This window comes from Sinocyclocheilus rhinocerous, unplaced genomic scaffold, assembly GCF_001515625.1.
Source record: "Sinocyclocheilus rhinocerous isolate Xijiao unplaced genomic scaffold, SAMN03320098_v1.1 scaffold5, whole genome shotgun sequence".
NCBI lineage: Eukaryota > Metazoa > Chordata > Actinopteri > Cypriniformes > Cyprinidae > Sinocyclocheilus > Sinocyclocheilus rhinocerous.
Window position 1 is genome coordinate 434,837 of NW_015661874.1, and position 18,628 is coordinate 453,464.

General features: G+C 34.9%; 2 protein-coding genes across 2 annotated transcripts in view; both read left to right on the forward strand.

The window, feature by feature from the left end:
- LOC107726638 (CUB and sushi domain-containing protein 3-like) overlaps positions 1-4,356 on the forward strand; it is a 274,484-nt gene extending 270,128 nt beyond the window's left edge. Inside the window, exons 67-70 of the mRNA XM_016536300.1 lie at positions 1,824-1,936; positions 2,312-2,399; positions 3,969-4,104; positions 4,194-4,356. Coding sequence (XP_016391786.1) covers positions 1,824-1,936; positions 2,312-2,399; positions 3,969-4,104; positions 4,194-4,353 — 497 coding nt within the window. The 3' untranslated portion in view covers positions 4,354-4,356. The remainder of the gene's footprint in view (positions 1-1,823; positions 1,937-2,311; positions 2,400-3,968; positions 4,105-4,193) is intronic.
- A 566-nt stretch (positions 4,357-4,922) lies between these two features.
- On the forward strand, positions 4,923-5,499 carry LOC107726639 (CUB and sushi domain-containing protein 3-like). Its single transcript, XM_016536301.1, has 2 exons — positions 4,923-5,071; positions 5,161-5,499. The coding sequence occupies exons 1-2, from the start codon at positions 4,923-4,925 to the stop codon at positions 5,318-5,320; spliced, it is 309 nt and encodes a 102-aa protein (XP_016391787.1). The 3' UTR covers positions 5,321-5,499.
- The last annotated feature ends 13,129 nt before the right edge of the window (positions 5,500-18,628 follow it).

Genomic DNA, 18,628 nt, shown 5'->3' on the forward strand with positions numbered 1-18,628 from the left:
CATGCTCCATGGAAGAGAGGGGTGGGGTGAACCAGTAGCTCATTATCATTTAAAGAGACATGCACCGAAACAGGTCGCTGTGAACAGTTTCCATTGAGGAATTTTAACCAAAGTATGTTACAGACATTTCATGAAGAATCATACCAGCTTGTGAAAAATGGGCATCCGATGTCCTCTTTAAAGACTGCAAGAGCCACTATATTCACAAGTATATTGAAGAGTAAATATGCATTTAAAAAAGAGTAGTATAACCAAAACTTTTTGAAGTACACCATCATCGTACTGACAGCTGTTCAAAAGTTTGGGTTTGCCCTAGTAAAAAAGTAACACATTTAAAATATACGTTATGTGTTATATGTTAAACATTTATAAGTATAGTTAAAATCTGTTAACATATTTCCTGACATATCATTTGAGATTTACTGATATAAAAAATATAATTGAACTTTAATTGGAGAACTACTTGTGCACAATGCACATTTCTTAATATTAAGTCTAAAATGTGTTTTAATGTCACTATTGATGAGGATTGTATGATCTTTGAATAATATCAGTCTTTAAATGCAGGATATTTAAAATGTACCTATACTTGTAATAGTTCCACTTTAGCACAATCAAATATACTTCAGTATATATTTATCTGGACCTCAGCACTACTTCTGCACAATTAAAGTGCATTAAGTACAAGATTAGTTCTTCCAATTTAGCAGACTTTAAGTATACCATTTTTGTATACCAAAAGTACAATTGCAGGGTATTTTTATTAAGTGCATAAATATGTAAATGTATTTGTAGTATACTTTGCATAAAATAAATGTATTTCAAACACATTTTAGTATATTTATTTTTCACTAGGTTGGTAAGAATTTTTTATGTTTTTGAAAGTCTCTCATGCTCAACCAAGGCTGCATTTATTTGATCAAAAATACAGTAAAAACAGGGAAAAAAATGAAATATTTTTACAATTTAAAACAGCTGTTTTTTATTTTAATATATATTAAAATATAATTCATTCTTGTGATGCAAAGCTGAATTTTCAGCATCATTACTCCAGTCTTCAGTGTCACATGATCCTTCAGAAATCATTCTAATATGCTGATTTGCTGCTCAAGAAACATTTAATATTATTTTAAATGTTGAAAAAAATTTTTTTTTTTTTTTTTGGAAACTGAGATGCTTTTTTTTAGGATTCTTTGATAAATAGAAAGTTCAAAAGAACGGAATGTATTTGAAATAGAAATCTTTTGTGACATTATAAATGTCTTAACTGCCACTTCAATTTGATCAGTTTTATGCGTCCTTGCTGAATAAAAATATTGATTTCTTTAAAAAACAAAAATCTTACTTACACAATCCTTGGGAAAAAAATGTATGCATAAAAAACTGTTTATATATATTTAATAACCATGTGGTAATCACTGTTTTGGATGATTCAGTGAATTAAAAATGTATAAATCATCTCATTTAATTTGTTTTCTCTTTTTATTTGGAACCTGGACACAAACCAAAATATTAGATTATTCATAACAAACAAATAAGTCTGACATCAATGCAAAATCTTCATGTTATGAAACACTTGAGCTGTAAGTAAAAGACAAAACTGCGAAACTAATATTATAAAGCAGACAGTTCAGACTTCTAATTAGACGAGCCGCATTCAAAGCTGTTTTAAAGTAGCCAATATTTACACACCTGTGACCACGTATCAGTTGAATTTTGTTATTGTAAATTTTAATCCCAGTACATTTGCATTAATGAGCAGGTGTACTCAATGAAGTGAATGCAACACAAGATATGTTTAATGTTTTGTGGTCTGAACGCAGGTGTTTACAAGAGTCGAGACGCTCGTCTGACGCTGCGGCTGTATCACATGAGAGCTCTGGTGAAGAGCACCTACAGCAAGATCACTGAGGAGACCTTGATCATGGACGGCTTTGTAAGTGGACTAGAATGCGATTTAGAGTAACTAACAACAAGCTGCATGGTTCATGGTCTTGTTCAACTGCCAGGTTTTGTTCTTATTACTAAAGAAAACAGTGCAATTTTTGTATCATTTTGATGGGTTGAATATACTGTGTTTAAGCTGGAAACTTTAGTTCTCCAAGTAGTAAAAGAACATAGATTTGTTCTCAGGTGCAATAGTGCCCTGTCGTATTAGTTCAAAAAACACATCTCTGGCTATTTTTAAACTTTGCAGTAGAAGAAAACGTGTATTCAGAGAGCAATATCCTGTAACATTGCACAGAACATCTGCTCTTTTCAGAATTTGAGAGAACTTGATGTTCATCTCTGTGTTGTTGTTCTCCTCGAGGTCTCTGCTGACCATGAAGGAAACACATACTTGTTTCAAGGCTTTATACAAGGTAGAGACTATGGCCCGTTTGGACTACAGAGACAAGGTATGCTACATTTAAGTAATGTCATAAATCATATTTATATTTTTATGTTCAGCCAAACAAGCAATAATTATAAAAATGTATATATATATATATATATATATATATTAAGATTTGTATAACAGTAAATGAATTGAGACAAACCCTATTTAACTGGCAGCATTCCTCCCATTTTCACTGAGATTGCAAAATGATGGGGCGCTCTAAGGTGACTGAAACCCTGGGCCAGAAGTTTGTCCAGATGAAGGCTAAATCGATGACCCTTTCAGCCACTGCAAGAGAAGCTGGTCATTCCAAATCTGTGATTTCTAGAATACTGCAGCTTTACAACAACACTTATTCAAGTCCCCCAAAAAGGCTGGTCGTCCACGTAAGACAAATGAGAAGACAGGACAATGTGGAGACTCTCAGTGGGGAATCGGTTCAGCACTGCAGCTGGAATTGCTTGCCAGTTCAGTGCTGAACAGCTCTCATCAGCAGAAAGAATCAAAAAGTTAGGCTCACCTTTGCTGAGGAGCATGTTGTGTGGAGAGAGGAGAACTGGTCCAAAGTTCACTTTAGTGATGAGAGCAAGTATAATTTATTTGGGTGTAGTGGGAAACATTATATTCAGTGTCAAACTGTGGAAAAAACTGAACCACAAGTGCATAAGGAAGTCAGTGAAATGTGGAGGAGGAAGTGTCTTGGTTTGGGGGATGTTTTCTGCAGCAGGAGTTGGGCCTGTTATACAGCTACATGGCAGAGTGAATGCAAATGTTTATCAGAACCTGCTTCAGCAACATGCAGTTCCTTCCCTGCAAGCATCTCCCAATCAGCCTGCAATTTTCATGCAAGACAATGTCCCCGTCACACAGCAAAACGGGTAAAGCAGTTCCTTGAAGCTAAGAACCGGCCCAGAGTCCTGATCTAAACCTGATTGAAATTCTCTGGAAAATCCTTGGCGACAAAGTTATGGCTAAGAAACCCACTACAGTTATTGAAATGTGGAAGAAGAGTGGAGCAAGATCACAGCAGCGCAGTGTGAGAAACTAGTGCTGTCCTGCGGCCGCAGATGTGCTGAAGTCACTCAAAGCTGGGGCCTCTACACTTCCTACTCATTTCTGACAGCTGTAACCCTCCACAATTTTAGTTGTAATCATCTTTCTTGCTACAGTGGTTACTCATAATGTAATGTAATATAATAAAATATAACATAATACAATACAATATAACAACAGAACAGAACACAATATAATACAAAATAATATATGCAGTGTATGGCACCACATTATATTACTTTTGAAATAACTAAAGAATTGCATAATCTTATTATAGACACCTAGCAACAGTTATCATCCACCATTTATTTATAGTAAGAGCAGATCTTTCATATCTCTTTCATAATATCTTGCATAACTCGTTTATATAGTAACACATAAATCACACTTGCATATATCTTTAGATTAACCAGATCTCTTTGTACTCCAGTTTTACTTGAACAATTATGCTACTTTGACACTTGACATGAGCTGTTTTCTCCTAGATTGATGTAGCTCTATTAAAAACTATTATTTCCCATCATGCATCATTCAGGTCTGAACATAATAGAGCCAACCAGGAACCCGGAGGTTCCACCCAGAACCAACAGCAGCTCTGTGGCCGTTGCGATTCTTGTGCCTTTCTTTGCCCTGATTTTTGCAGGCTTTGGCTTTTATCTCTATAAACAGAGGTGGGTGCAATTTCAGCAGTGAAATTACTGATGAAAAAAGATGAGAAAATCTGATTCCTGATGGTCTTTTTCTTCTCATTTGATCGCAGGAAGTCTGATAAAGCGGAGTACAGCGGCTGCTCTGTGCATGAAAACAACAACGGCCAGGCTACATTCGAAAATCCAATGTACAACACCAATTCCAAATCCATCGAGGGAAAGGTCGTCCGCTTCGATCCCAATCTCAATACGGTTTGCACAATGGTTTGAGGGTTTGATGCTGTCACTTTTGTGTTGGTATATTACTTGTTTTCAATTTTAGTTGTAATCATCTTTCTTGCTACAGTGGTTACTGTTCTCTCATTTTGATCACTGTGTTTTTCACAAAATAATGTTTTTTGTCGAAATGCATTTGGAAATTTTGTTGGAAAATATATTAGTGGAACAGTGGTATACCTACAGCTAATATTTCTTCAAATTTTGCGTGATGAAGATTAACAATATTTCAGAAAGAAAAAAAACAAGTAGTTATTAATTGTTCTCTAATTGAATATGAAATCCTGAATATATTGTTATAAGTTTTGTGTAACTTGTTTATTATTTCCTGTTTATCCCCGGTTATATAATATAATATAACTAGTGCTGTCAAACGATTAATCGTGATTAATCGCATCCAAAATAAAAGTTTTTGTTTGCATAATATATGTGTGTGTACTGTGAATATTTATTATGTATATATAATGGGTACGGAAAGTATTCAATTATGCTACTTTGACACTTGACATGAGCTGTTTTCTCCTAGATTGATGTAGCTCTATTAAAAACTATTATTTCCCATCATGCATCATTCAGGTCTGAACATAATAGAGCCAACCAGGAACCCGGAGGTTCCACCCAGAACCAACAGCAGCTCTGTGGCCGTTGCGATTCTTGTGCCTTTCTTTGCCCTGATTTTTGCAGGCTTTGGCTTTTATCTCTATAAACAGAGGTGGGTGCAATTTCAGCAGTGAAATTACTGATGAAAAAAGATGAGAAAATCTTATTCCTGATGGTCTTTTTCTTCTCATTTGATCGCAGGAAGTCTGATAAAGCGGAGTACAGCGGCTGCTCTGTGCATGAAAACAACAACGGCCAGGCTACATTCGAAAATCCAATGTACAACACCAATTCCAAATCCATCGAGGGAAAGGTCGTCCGCTTCGATCCCAATCTCAATACGGTTTGCACAATGGTTTGAGGGTTTGATGCTGTCAGAACGGTCACTTTTGGGTTGGTATATTTCTTGTTTTAGTCTCTTCGAAGCAACTTTCAAGCACAGTTTGGGATGCGGTACTGACACAGCGGCTCAAAGCTGTGCACAGATTTGCAGGAAAACGTCATGTTCTTCACTGTTCGAGTGGAGAATTATATATTATCTACATCTCACTCTGAGAGTGTTGATTTTGTATTTAAAAGAAAACAAAAACAAAAAGTTATGTTTTCAATGTGAGAGCAACTTGTTTGAAGCCATTCCAAGGGTGTTCACACATACAGCGATTTGCTTAAAAGTTGAGAAACGTTGAACTTTACGCAAGTCAACATGATACTGTGACTACCAGAAGGAGTGAAGACATTTGATGTGATAACGTGATCCGTCTCTTGTTGGATACTGTAGACAAAATGGTGAAGTTAATGTTCCGTATGATTTCTCTGCTCAAAAAAAATGATGCATGGAGAATATTGTCAGAAATCATGAGCGTTTAAAGTCCATCCATGCATTGATAATCGTTCATTTACTTCATGATGTGATGCTTAAGTGAAGCTGCGATTTATATTCAAACTCTTTCCTCTGCAGAATGCTCATTTGTACCGGCAGGAAAACTGATTCTGTCAAAACAAGCTTATTTTTACTCACAGCGCATCTCAGTGTGTGATGAAATGGCTGTATGTGTGAACGCCCCTTCAGACTGTGCACATCGTCTCATCATCGCAGTGCGCTTAACAAGTTGCTTAAGGAACATGAGCGTTCCTAGTGGATGATGCTCACCATTCAAGCGCAAACTTCCTCATGGAATTTCAACACTCAAGTATTTTAATAAGGAATGATTGCAATTACAAATTGTTTTTAACAATTTAACAAATTGTTTTAAAGGACAAGTTCACCCAAAAATGAAAAAAATCTGAAAATGTGCTCACCCTCAAGCCATCCAAGATGTAGATGAGTTTGTTTCTTTATCAGAACAGATTTGGAGAAATGTAGCATTACATCACGTGCTCACCAATGGATCCTCTGCAGTGAATGGGTGCCGTCAGATTGAGAGTCCAAACAGCTGATAAAAACATCACAATAATCCACAAGTAATCCACACCACTCCTGTCCATCAGTTAACATCTTGTGAAGTGAAATGCTGCATGTTTGTCAGAAACAAATCCATCAAAATGTTTGTTTTTTTTCACTTGCTTCCAAATAAAATAAGAGTACTCCATCCATAATATTGCTTTCTCCAGTGAAAAGGTAATCTCATCTGAATCAGGAGAGAAATCTGCACAGATCAAGCACTGTTTACAAGTTTAAACAGTCCAAAACAGCTCTAAATCTGTTGGAGGATTTTGATGCGAGAGACAACAGGAATTATGGACTCATATTTTGGCCCAAAGTCACGGTTTTAAGTTCAAATAACTTAATGATGGAGTTGTTTCTTACAAACACTCAGCTTTTCGCTTCACTAAACATTAATTTGATGGACTGGAGTGGTGTGGATTATTGTGATGTTTTTATCAGCTGTTTGGACTCTCATTCTGACGGCACCCATTCACTGTAGGGATCCGTTGGTGAGCAAAGTGATGGAATGCGAAATTTCTCCAAATCTGTTCTGATGAAGAAACAAACCCATTACAACTCGGATGGTTTGAGGGTGAGTACATTTTCTGCACATTTTCATTTTGGGGTGAACTGTTCCTTTAAAAAGGTGAAGTTTGTAATTTTTTCAATATTAAAATATTTTCTCTAACTGTGAGTAAGCCATTAGTTGGTGACTTCCTGAAGAGCGTAACACTGTGGCTTTGTGGTGCTTTCCACAATACTCTTTTTGATCGAGTATCCTGACATGTCAACTTCAGACTCATCCAGTGGCGGTGGAATGCGTCTGAGGGCCAGTTCAGACAGAAACACATTCTAGCGTTAAAAACAGTGTAAATAAAAATAAGACGTTTATAGGTGCTTTATTAACCATTCACAATTGCTAATAAACACTCAACTTGATCAAATGTACTGTAAATATCATCTAATTTGGTCTATTATTTCAAAAATATCTTAAGTGCATCTTAAAGATGCAAAATGTTGAAAAAACAGTGAGATGCAGAGTAACAGCCAAAGGCATTCATTTAGCACCTTTTTTAATAAGCCAATTAAAAATAATGCAGAAATCCAAATATCGTTTTTGGAATGGGTCTTAAATATTTTATTTAGATTGTTTTCAATTTTAATAACTCAAGTACACTATAAATGATTTTTTTTAGAAGTTGTAAATAAATTACTGGAGAACTATTTCAGTCTTTCTACTTTTTACTAAAATTCCACATTTAATTCAATGTGTTGCTTGTGGTTTCTTTATAATAATTTGTAAAAATTTACTAGCAATTTCTGATTTAAAGGCAGGGTTTGTGATTTTTCAAAAACACTTTAGAAAACTGAACACCACATTTTTTTAAGTTTATGGTTTTGGCCATGAAAATAGCCAAAGAAACTGGCGCATGGTGTTAGAAATACAAACAAAAACAGTGCAAATGGAAATGCAAGAATGTGTCCTGTGTGGACGGCCCATAAAAAATTGGGAAACAGTCACTATTTTTTTCAATTCTGTTTAGTGAGATATAAATTACACGCTTCACCTTTATATTACGGGAAAGGACTTTTTAAGTAAGTTCACTCATTCGGTTATGCTTCATATTTTCTTTAGATTTATATTGAATATTCATCACAAATGTTTCCGATTTGCTCACTTTAGGATCACATCCGACTGGCTAAACGCTCTGTTTCATAACTCATAATAGTGCCTTGTATGATATTTCACTGGTGGGGGAATGGGTTAAATGTTCTTTTTGTTTATTAATTTATCAACTACAGTTCGTAATGGTTTAGTTGTTCTACAAAAAGTCACTTTTGCACATACCTGCCAAATATAATCAGATATAGCATCAGTGCTATGTTTGAGTTCTTTGTGCCGCTGCCCATAATGTCTTTTCATCAACAGTTTGTATATTTATACAGTTGGTTTCGTTCCTTCAGTGGGTAAGTGTTGAGCGGCATCGTCGTGCTGTGTTTGGCTCTCACTATTCCTATCAGTGACACGAAATATCGAACACTATCAAAGATTTAGGATTGCTTTTAGACACTGGCTCCTTCAGATGGGTCCATCACTCTTGTAAATGCATTCATGTCAAATGTACAGATATTTAAACTTTTTTGAAAAGAGTTATATTTTTGTGAGAAATTTGTCAAATAAAAGGTTATGTGAATATCCATTTGTAAATGCCATTTACAAATAAAAAAGTAATTTGCTTTTCTACATTCGCTGGATTATTTCTTGAAATACTCACAGCTGTGTCAGTATGATGAATGTATGTGGACTGACTACATAAAATGTCTTAATCACAGACAAATTTAATGGTTGCATCCCATTTCACATACTTATATCATGGTTTGGTGAAAATTCCTTTCAGTTCACAAGTATGATTTTGAATTGTTGAATTGGAATTATGTGAATATGGAACTTGCTCATTTTGTTTTTGTTTATTCGCTGATAAATGTATTAGTACAATATACGTACTCCACCTTTCAAGTTTGTGGTCGGTAAGATTTTTTTAATGTTGTTGAAAGTATCTAATGGTCAGGCTGCATTTATTTGATCAAAATGCATTAAAAACAGTAATATTGTTAAATATTATTGCAATTTAAATAAAATATTGCAATTTATTATTATTAATTTATATTAATACAATTATTTTAATTTTTCATTATTAATTTCAATTGTGATTTAAAATGTTATTTTAAATATATAGTAATTTTTTGTGCTGAATTTTCAGCATCATTACTCCAGTCTTCAGTGTCACATGATTCTTCAGAAATCATTCTAATATGCTGATTTGAAGCTCGTGAAACATTTCTTATTATTATTAATGCTGAAAACAGTTGTGCTGCTTAATATTTTTTGTGGAAACCATGATGATTTGTGACATAAAAGTGGCTGATTAAAAAAAATGGAATAAAATTATTAATATTGACAAAAAGCACCAACATTGAATTAACTGATTAATCAGCTAATAACAAATTGTTTTACAGATTGTACTAACATGTCTGATGATTATATGGGTGTGCATAACTGTGAACATTTACTTCATTTAAATTCATTAGTTAAAAATAGTTCAGTTGAAAAACACTGTAAATGTTTCAATATTTATAAACTTGGACTAATTAAGACTGTAATTGTTTTGAGGTAATTAGTATTTTCGCCCAGATTAGGTTCATTCATTAAGCAACAGCTTCAACCTCACATTCCTCACCCTTTTTTACATCTAGAAAAGTTGAAAGTCAAATATCAAAAACTTTGCGCAAGAGGTTGTGGATAATATTAGCACAACATTAGAATGCAGGGCTGCACACTGGAACTTTTATGTTTGATACATTTTTTCTGTCATTTAGGTCACTCTAATTCAAATCCTGCATACTTTTTAGGGTGGATAGCATGTGGATTGGGACGCAGGGTTAGTCCAGCATGATTGTGCGTGATGTGTCATGCATGGGAACTTGAACACTAGCAGTATTTGAAAGCTACATGCAACATGAATGCGGAGGATCAAACAGATCGTGGGACTTCTACACCGTGGAGCTTCAAACTGGATGTCGTTAGTTCCTTCCAGAATTGAGATGTGATCAATTATTGATGAGGAATGCTAATGGAGTGAGCGAGACAGGTTTACAGGCGGTGACGGGCATATAAACAAAGCTGAGGCTGATCAAATGGAGCACCATACAACAGAGAAGCTGACAGGACAATTTGCCCAGTCCCTTGTAAATAAAATCCTGTGAATTAAAAGAGAATGAGTTCAAATTGAGGAAGAGAGCAGCAGTTCTCAAAGACAACAGTGTTAGACCAACAATGAAATGTTGCTCAGGAATGAAAGCTGGATGAAATGCATTGCCTTTGGTTTTACTTTGGCACTGACAAACCAAAGCTCTGTGACCTATGTGTTCACACTGTCAGTATTTGGGATCAACAACCACACAACTTCAGGCATGATTCTCAAGCTGTCCTGAATTCCTGTATTCTATGCGCAATGCAATTACAAGATGAAAATTGTAGTTAGTAATGTAATCTATTAGATTACTAATTTTAGGTCATGTATTCTGAGTAACTGTGAATGTGCTGTAAAATTATTTTAAAAAAATATTTCAGGGATCTGCAAGTAAATATTTTAGGTCAAAGGGGTTTGGCTGACAAAAAGAAAAGTTCAGGAATCCCTGCATTACATGAACAAATATGAAAACAGCAATGACATTACAAGTTCAAAGTTTACCAGGTTTGAAATATTTTGATCCAGATCAATAATTAGTGAAGGTCACTGGATATGAAGACATAGGGATTCACATCTGTATATCAACAGTGTTTTGTAAAGGCAGGTTTGAAATGACACGAGGGTGAATAAATAATGGGTGAACTATGCTTTTAAAACAAGACAAGTAAATCTATATTAAAAACAAGTATTGTCTATATTGAAAATAAGTCATAATATATCATTTAGATTTTTTTTTAAAGAATATTTAGATTTTAAGCATAAAAGTATTTTTTTACATTAAGACAAATGAAGAAAAGTATTTGTATTTTTATTATTTTTATTATTTATTCATATAATATTTTGATATAATAATTTTTGATTTCAGCACGGCACAAGACATTCTCTTCTCTCAACTGTAAGGCCTTTTGAGTCCTTTCACAGCCGTCTGATTCTGTCTGGAGATTTCAATATAAAGTGGCAGCCTCTGAAGCCTGGTGCAGGTGACGCCGTCCCATTAGACCGGAGGTGATGAGGTACAGAACATGAGCGAATGAAAAACCCATCACACATCATACCTTTCAGAGTCGACATCTCTGGCCTCAGACATGCATACACGTCTGGCACACTTCCTGGCTTGGTAATGTGATGGGTTTCCTCACATTTGGTCAAATATTCATTTAGTGTTTTTTCCCCCTTATATTTTCTTTTAGTTTTACATTTTTAATGTTTGACAGTGTGCTTTGATTTAGTTTGCATAACCCAGCAAAGCCTAAAATCATAAATACATGAATTTATTTATGAAAAATCTATTAAAAAAAAGAACAATTTATTGAACATTTAGACACAATTTTTAAAAAGTTAGCATATGTGTTTTTGTTGAGTATAATGTTTAAAACATAAGGCTTTTCTGGCTCAAACAGTATTATATAATGAGAATCTGGGTCTAAGAGGGAAAAAACCACCTCAGTTTTATTCAGTGGCCTAAACCGAGCAAAAATATGCAATTTCATGCAGATGTTGAAAAAGTAAGATGAAATTCTGATGCGTGTAATGTAAATCAATGGTATCTTTATAACAGTGTAACAGACTACTTGCATTAAATGCATATAAATATCAGTCGTCACTCTCTTATCTCCCAATAATGTCAAAGATGATATTTAAATGTTTAGATTTATAATCAAAGTTCTTTAGTTTTTATTGTGGGGGGAAAACATATAATGCAGTGCAATACAATATCAAAAGATATTCAAAAGTTATTCTTGCATTACTTTATAAATATCAGTAAAGATTTCCCAGCACATGAACCATGACCTGAACATGGACGTTTTTGCAATTATGCTAAAAGGATTTTTACTTGCTAAAAAGTATAATATCCTTCAGACAACAGAAGGCATGTAGCAGACTGTGTGCAACCGGTTATTCAGCAAAGTGTTGATCATGTTGATGATTTAGAGGCCTTAGAATTTGTATCAAATTTGACACAGAAGGCTTTAAATTCATCCAATTTAAAGCACCGATGCTACAGTCACACACATTTCTACAGAAAACATTGGCTGCTGCATCTCATGCTGTTCTTTACAGTTGTTATTATTAGTTAAAATGAATCAAATGACAATTCTATTCCTTTGATTTATGCACACACCCTTTAAGAAACCCATCTGATCAGGGTAAGGTGAACTTGAAATAAAGACTAGTCTTTTTCAACCATTCAAGCTGGCGGTTATTAAGCCTCTTATTAAGAAACCACAACTAGATCCTAGTGAACTGGCAAATTACAGACCTATTTCAAATCTTCCGTTTATGTCTATTATTTTAGAAAAAAGTTGTGTCTGCTCAATTGTGCTCCTTCCTGCAAAAAAATGATCTCTATGAAGAATTTCACCCCCACCATAGCACAGAAACTGCACTTGATTATTTTCAATATGCATGTTGCCCCTTGGTAATATTATTAGAAAATACGGTATTATTTTCCACTGTTATGCTGATGATACTCAACTATATATCTCAACAAGACCAGATGAAACTTCTAAATTATCTACGCTAACAGAGCGTGGTAAAAGATTGGATGACCAATAATTTTCTCCTATTAAATTCAGACAAGACAGAGATATTACTTATTGGACCAAAAAACAGTACACAGAATCTCTTAGATTACAATTTGCAACTAGACGGATGTACTATTACTTCCTCTACAGTCAAAAATCTGGGTGTTATATACTGATAAGCTACTACTAAATATTGTAGAAACTTAATTTTCTTTAAAGTTGCTTTGCAACGATTTGTATCGTGAAAAGTGCTATACAAATAAACTTGAATTGAAAAACTTGAATTTAATTTTTAATTGTAATTTAATTGTATAATAATGCTATGATTAGTCGTGTAGTTGTTCCGTCAACACACTGATTCGCTGAATTTGGAACTACAGGTATATTGCCTCACCAAACTGGCAGCTAGGGCGCTTATAGAGCTAATGTGTTTGCCAGCATGCAGACAGAAGTGCCGCCCATGTGATTTGGGTTTGCAATAGCGCTCTTTTAAATGCTACTGATGGGATCTGCCGTCATAAAAGTAAACGCAACACAGCAAACAAAAACAGTAATTTCCCAAGCAACCTATTGCATAACGAAGAAAAAAAAAACCTGAGTGTCACTGCTCTGCAATTACCTTGCTGGGTAATTACTCAGCAGAGGTCTGTTTTGGGGGGCCAGAATATATTTAATCTGCTGATAATGGCTCTTTTTTGATGAGCCATGTAATTAAATTTGTTTGCAATATATCGGAGATTGAAAGCTTTGAATTGAAAGCTGCAAAGTTGAAGTCTTTCTTCCTGGTATGTACTCTGATCCGCTACATAGGGGATGAATTAAAACGGTATAATGTTTCATTTTCAGCCTACAGAGTAAAGCGAATCGTTTTCACAAGAATCCTTTCAGTCTCTCTGTTGTAAAATGAATGACGTCACGAGCTTCCAGAAAGTCGGGAAGCAGTTGGAGAACATTTTCCTCAAGCAGATTGAGGTTTTCTCCGCTCCACGCATTGCCATCTGCGTCGCTCTCATGACTGCAGTAATTATCAAGGTAATGGTGCTTATCATGCATGAAATATGAATATAATTTACATAAATCGTCCTTGATAGTCCAAACATCCTTAACGAAAATGGCTCTCTGAGTTAAGATGCTTTAAATATTTTACGGATTTCCGAGCTGCAAGGATATGTATCTGAAGCTGACATTTTCATCTGACACGAAATGTTGCAGGATAACAGACAAGCTGCAGTCAATCATACCATACTTGACATTTTGGCTGGGGACACTCTTTAGATAATAGCAGGATAAAACCTGACTGCTGCAGGAAGCGATGGAGTGTCGATTCGCATAACAAGACGCTATTTTCAGTCCCGAATGCAGAAGTCTCTTTGGACCAGGCCGTCCCTCGGAGACTCGTTCAGCACATCTTGTACACTCATTCCATCAGAGAGTCTGCAGAGCTCAGACAAATCCAGCAATATGCTTACTGAGAGACTGGCAACTCATGCTGATACAAACAGACAAACTTTTGCAAAACTACAATCTCTATTGCAATGAATGCTTAGGGTGAACTGGTCAAAAATGAAAAGGATATTTTGCAGAATCTACGTGCTGCTCTTTTACTTACGATGAAAGCAGGACCTGTCAAGCTCTAAAAAGTACCATAGAAGTAGTCTATAGCATTATTTACACTTCCAAGACGTAGTATCTGTAATTCTGAAGTACACTGGTGCAATGACTGCCAGCCACACATACACCTCAAAACATTGGATTCATCCGCACTGAGGAGCCATTCCGATGCACAACTAACGTAAAGATCATTCCGCAAATAACTGCAACTGCAGATTTCAAACAGAGATGGAGACAGAGGCAAAACGTATGGACAGCAGCTTTAATATATTAGTGTGGTATCTGTACTGAATAATGACTTTGGGTCTGTTCCTCACACATAACACCCAGATCCAGTCTGTTTTCAGACTAGATGGTGGATCAGCACCTAGAGACGACCTCTACAGCCCTGAATGTCATCAGAGACCATGTCAACTAGATGCACCCCAGAGACAGATCCCCTGCAAAGACCTCGTCGGCCATCAGCACAATTCCTCAGCAAAGGCTATGAGAACCAGACGAGTCCTCTGCACAATCTGACCTGTGTTGCAGCCTGGAATTAAACCACCCAAGCTGGTTTCATCTGGCCAGAGGAGAACCAGCCCCCCGACTGAGCCTGTTTTTTTTTGTTTGTTTTTTTCATTTCTGTCACCAATGGAATTTAGTTTCCTTGCCATTGTCGCCTTTGTCTTGCTTAGTTGGGGACACTTAATTTATGGCAATATAGTCAACTTGAATGCACAGATGATATTGTGAACTGAATTTAGCTGGGTGACCTGGATTAACTGAAAATTTTACTTTACTATTGTCCTCTTGCATTATCGATACACTTTTTCCTGTTTAACACTGTAAAGCTGCTTTGACACAGTCTGTATTGTATAAGGTGCTATATAAATAAAGGTGACTTGACTTGACGTATAACTTGGAAAATAGTGCACAAGTCATGTGTAACTGTTTTGATGCTTTTTCTGTCTGTGTTTGTGAAAATGTTTCTTAGTAGCATGGACATTCTGTTAAATGCCTTGTTTTGTGGAAGAAAGTCCTTGAGATTTGGAGCCACAACAGGGTGAGTAAATGACAGAATTTTCATTTTTTCAGGCTAACTTTTCCTATAATAACCTCATATCATCAAAGTTGTTTTGCGGTAATATCGGCGCTCATGTGAGAGATTGTGTGCTTTGTGAATGGCTTTGAGAAATGACTGTTTGCTGACTGGCGTCTGTTGTATTAGGGCCGTGCGCTCACAGCGACAGAAGCCTGCTTGAGATTCTCTGGCCCCACGTCTCTCTCTCAGCTGTCTGTCACGCCGGATGACTTTTCCATCTGCTCACTGAATCTTCGGGGGTAAAAAGCCTGAGTAAAAATTGGCTTCCTTTGATGACAATGTGACACATGAAATGGCTTCTTTTGTGCCAGTCCCTGGGCGTCAGACAAAGCATGTCCCTGCACCGCTTTACTCAGACCCAGCCTTCCTTTGACTGTCAAACTCGTGTGGAGTTCAGGTAAGACTGCCGCCATCAAACCTTGTCTATAGTGCCCTCAGGATAGATCCTGCTTTGCAATTGTGCATGAATATTCATTCATTTCCCTGAAATGATGATGCAAATATTTAAAATATTATGCAACACTGTGAAATCCTGTAAATGTTGATTAACACACCTATAACTGTAAATATCATGCTACTTATTATTATTATTATTTAAATATATAACATTATAATAGTGTGTTTTTGTTTCATTTTATAGATTTTTTTTTAAATATTATTTTTAATTGGATATGTGGTTTTTTTTTCCTTATATTGAGTACTATTGTTACAAATATTTAAAATATTATACAACTCCATGAAATCCTGTAAATTTAGATTAACACCTGTAACTGTAAATATCCTGTTTCTTACTTATTTTTTATATTTTTTATTTATAATAATAATAATTATTATTATTAACCCATTCTCTATTATGATAATATAGTTTTTTTTATTATTGTTTTGTGTGTGTGTGTGTGTGTGTGTGTGTGTGTTACATATTTTTACCATTGTTATATCATTTTTAAATATACATGATATGTTTCCTACTGAGTACTATTATTAAAAAATATTTAAAATATTATGCAACTCCATGAAATACTGTAAATGTCAATTAACACACCTGTAAGTTTAAATATCATGTTTTGTCATTTTAATTTTGTTGATTTTTTTTATGATAATTATTATTGTTATTTACATACACCATGATAACATTGTGTTTTTGTTTGCATTTATTTTTATTTAAATTTTTTTTTTACATTTACTATGTTAATTATTTTTTTATTGGCTATGTGCCATGTTTTTTTCCTACTATTGAGTGCCATTATTACAATTATTTTAAGTATTATGCAACTCCATGAAATCCTGTAAATGTCAATTAATGCATCTGTAACTGCACATTCTGTATCAATGCTGGCAGTTTTATAAAAGCTATATGTTATGAGAAATTACAGTGAATATACCACGGTTAAGGGGTGTTACACATGAGAGAATTAGAGTAATAAAGTTTGTTGCTTTATTTAACCACCATCATTTTGCAGAAATTCTGCAGCTGTGAGTCGTACGGTAATTAGCATCATGGGGAGACTCATTTCAAGCACTTGTCTATTTACAGCCGGGCTCTTCGTGGAGCGTGAGAGAGGACAGACCCTGACGGGGAATATCATCCCAACTGGAGAAATCCACTGAATAATCAGCCAATCGGACAGCTGCGAGGACACCACATGGCACTGTTGCCCCCCAGTGTTTATTCTCTCCTCCATTTCAGTTATTTACTGTAAGAGATGTATCCTCCACAGACAAGTCCCATCATAATACCATGCTTTTTATGGTACCTGGTTCATACTATGTTATTTATTTTTTACATCTACCATGATCATTTTTTTTTATTTATTGATTTTTTTTATTGATTATGATGATGTGATGATGATGATACATATTTTACATATACCATAATAATATTGTGATATAGTCATTTTTTTATTGTATTGTTTTTTTTTTGTTTGTTTGTTTTTTATAATTGTTTTACACATACAATGTCAATAACATGTTTTTAATTATGTTTATTAATTATTGTTTTTATTTGGTTTATTATTATTATTTACATATACCAGAATAATACCATGTTTATTTATTTTTGGATAGATTTTTATTTCATTATTTATTCATTTTTACATGCACCATGATAATAGCTATATTAATATTATTATTATTATTGGATATGTGCCATGTTTTTTTGTTTTTTTTGACATTTTTTAACCTCTCAACAAGAAGTACAGTGGTGGTACAATGATGGTATCAGTAATATCATGGTACTCTGATTTATACCATGGTACTAAAATTCATGAGTGATGGTATTTACATGGTGGTACTCCCAAGAATATACCACAGTATTGTGAGACATTTATGTTTTGTATGTTGTCATTGAATATCATGTCATTGTCATATTGAAAATAGGCCTATGCCATGTAAATTCCATGGTACATGAATATGGCAATTATTCAGTACAATGGTACCTCCACAATGCTCTGCTTTTGACAGTCTCTGATGACTGTTTGCTTGCTTTCTGCAGAGTGATGGGACAATGCAGATGTCAAGATTTCTTCTCTTTCAGTGGCTCTATTAGGACGCGTCATCATAAGTTGGTAACCATGGGGACGGATATCAGTTCTCTTCCATTCGCATTCAATGCATCCAGTGACGCGTGTGGCATCCTTGAGTGTGAAAGTGATGTATGGTGTGCAGTGCTGTCATAGCCGTCAGATACATCTGTCTGCGAATATACTGAGTTCATCATACACTACCATTCAAAATGTTGGGCTCAGTAAGATTTTCTTTTATTTTTGAAATAAATCAACTCCTTATATTGAAAATTTTATTTTCTTAAATGTGTATATATATAATATTTATAGAGTTTTAGCTTTTAGTTTTAATTACTTTTTCTTATTTGTAAGTCGCTTTGGATAAAAGCGTCTGCTAAATGACTAAAAGTAAAGTAAAAGTAACTCCTGTGGCAAGAATGCAATGCATATGAAGCAGCACAGCTGTTTTCAACATTGATAATAATCAGAAATGTTTCTTGAGCGGTAAATCTGCATATTAGAATTTCTGATTTCTGAAGGATCATGTGACACTGAAGACTGGAGTAATGATGCTGAAAATTCAGCTTTGATCACAGCGATAAATTACATTTTAATATATATTCAAATAGAAATCAGTTATTTTAAATTGTAAAAATACTTCACAATTATTATTTTTACTTTATTTTTGATCAAATAAATTGGCCGTCCTTAGTGGGGTGCAACTGGTGCGGTGCCATGACGAACTTGGCAAACAGCACCCCCCCAACCCC